The sequence below is a fragment of the Apaloderma vittatum genome, unplaced genomic scaffold, assembly GCF_000703405.1.
Source record: "Apaloderma vittatum isolate BGI_N311 unplaced genomic scaffold, ASM70340v1 scaffold30882, whole genome shotgun sequence".
NCBI lineage: Eukaryota > Metazoa > Chordata > Aves > Trogoniformes > Trogonidae > Apaloderma > Apaloderma vittatum.
The window spans coordinates 1-1,630 of record NW_009704593.1 but is presented as its reverse complement, the minus strand read 5'-3'; the positions used below and the strand labels follow the sequence as shown (position 1 = coordinate 1,630).

General features: G+C 57.2%; 1 protein-coding gene across 1 annotated transcript in view; it reads right to left on the bottom strand.

The window, feature by feature from the left end:
• IFI35 (interferon-induced protein 35) overlaps positions 1 to 1,546 on the bottom strand; it is a gene marked incomplete at both ends in the record, with an annotated part of 2,187 nt that extends 641 nt beyond the window's left edge. Inside the window, 4 exons of the mRNA XM_009865103.1 lie at positions 117 to 250; positions 475 to 619; positions 934 to 1,047; positions 1,388 to 1,546. Coding sequence (XP_009863405.1) covers positions 117 to 250; positions 475 to 619; positions 934 to 1,047; positions 1,388 to 1,546 — 552 coding nt within the window. The remainder of the gene's footprint in view (positions 1 to 116; positions 251 to 474; positions 620 to 933; positions 1,048 to 1,387) is intronic.
• Positions 1,547 to 1,630: the final 84 nt, after the last annotated feature.

Sequence of the window (1,630 nt, the reverse complement as noted above, 5' to 3'; positions counted from 1 at the left end):
CCCTGGCAGAGGCAAGCTTGGGCAGTGGCAGTGCAGGGCACAGTAGAGGTGGCTCGTGGCGAGGGCAGCTCTGCGTTTCCCTGCAGTGCAGGGAGCAGGGGGCCCTCAGGACCTACCTCCAGGGTGGATGGCAGCAGTACCTCCACTGGCCCTGCCTGCACTCGCATTCTGCACCGGTCGACCTCCTCCACCTCCTCTCCGTAGCTCAGCTCCACCATGTGCTCCTTCACCTCTATGATCCTCTGGGCCACTGCAGGCAGGGAAAGCCCCCAGCACAGAGGATAAACCGTCTGCTCCAAGCGCACCGCGGGACGGAACGCGGGGCAGCTAACGCTTTGAGGAGGGGGGATAACCCGGCACAACAATGGCAGAAGGGGCAGAGCTCCAAGCACTGGCCCAGGGACAGACACAGGGCAGGCCCCAAAGCTGACTGACCAGGAGACCTGGCTGTGGCAGTGCTCTTCTCGCTCTTACCCTCTGCCTTCTCAAAGGTGATGAGAGCTGAGCTCCCCAGCAGAGGGTAGTGGATCCGTGGGGTGAGCATCAGCTTGTCCATATCCTCCTTGTTTGTCACAAGTCCCTTGAACACCATCTTCTTCTCTGGCAAGGCAGGCAGCATCTAAGTTTGAGGACACAGATAGCACCTGGAGAAGACTGGACTCTTGACAGGGCCTGTCCCTGACAATCCATGGACTAGAAACAACTCATAGCTCAAAATAAACAGCTGGACAGCCTCAGCAATCTCTCCTAGGATCTGGCTGTGCCTAGGGTCCCAAAGTCATGACTGAAGCTTCTGCCCCTGGCAGAGGAGTGACCCACTAGCAGGGGCTGTGCGCGTCACCACGCAGTGCCCAGCTGCATTCACCTGCGGCCTCTCCAGCCAGACCCTCACCCCCTGCCAGCAGACCCACGTGCCCACACACACTCCGTTACCGTCGCTGGGTCCTCACAGAGGACCCTCTTCTTCACTTCTTCCAATTTCTTTTTCAGCACCTGCTTCTCCTGCCTCAGTCTGTTCTCCTTATCCTTTGCTAAAAAAAAGTCCATCTGGAAGGAAAGAAAGAGGGGGCAGTAAGGGAAACACCAAGATGCGAGGGGCAGCAGTGTGTTCTCCATCTCAGGCACAGTGCTCTTCTTGGACAGGGCTCCACCCACAACGTTTTTCTGCTCTTGACTGCCTGCAGCCCTGCCCCTGCTCCTTATGTTTCACTACAGCCCTTCCTCTGTCGCCCAGCATGAGCTCCCTTCTCAACACAGCCCTGACATGACATCCTGTGAAACCTTTGTGGGGTCCAGAGCAAGGTGATCTCAGCAGTGAGCCGAGTGATGCAGCCCCACGGCCCACTGCCACTTTTCCAACCCCGAGATGGGTCTCCTGACCACCAACCTGCCAGGCCATCTCTTCCTCTTTGTTCAAAGGTATTTGTTGCTCAAAATTTTTAAGAAGAAGTTCTCCCTCCTTCCTCAGCTCTCGTGTCCTTTGCTCCGCAGCTTCCTTGGCCATTTGTAGCTTTGCATGTTCTTGCTCCAGAGCACTGCAAAGCTCCTGTGAGAGGCACCATCAGACAGCAAGACCCCGCAGACATTGTGCCACCCTCTCCGGCTCTCCTGCCCCAGCACACACTGCTCG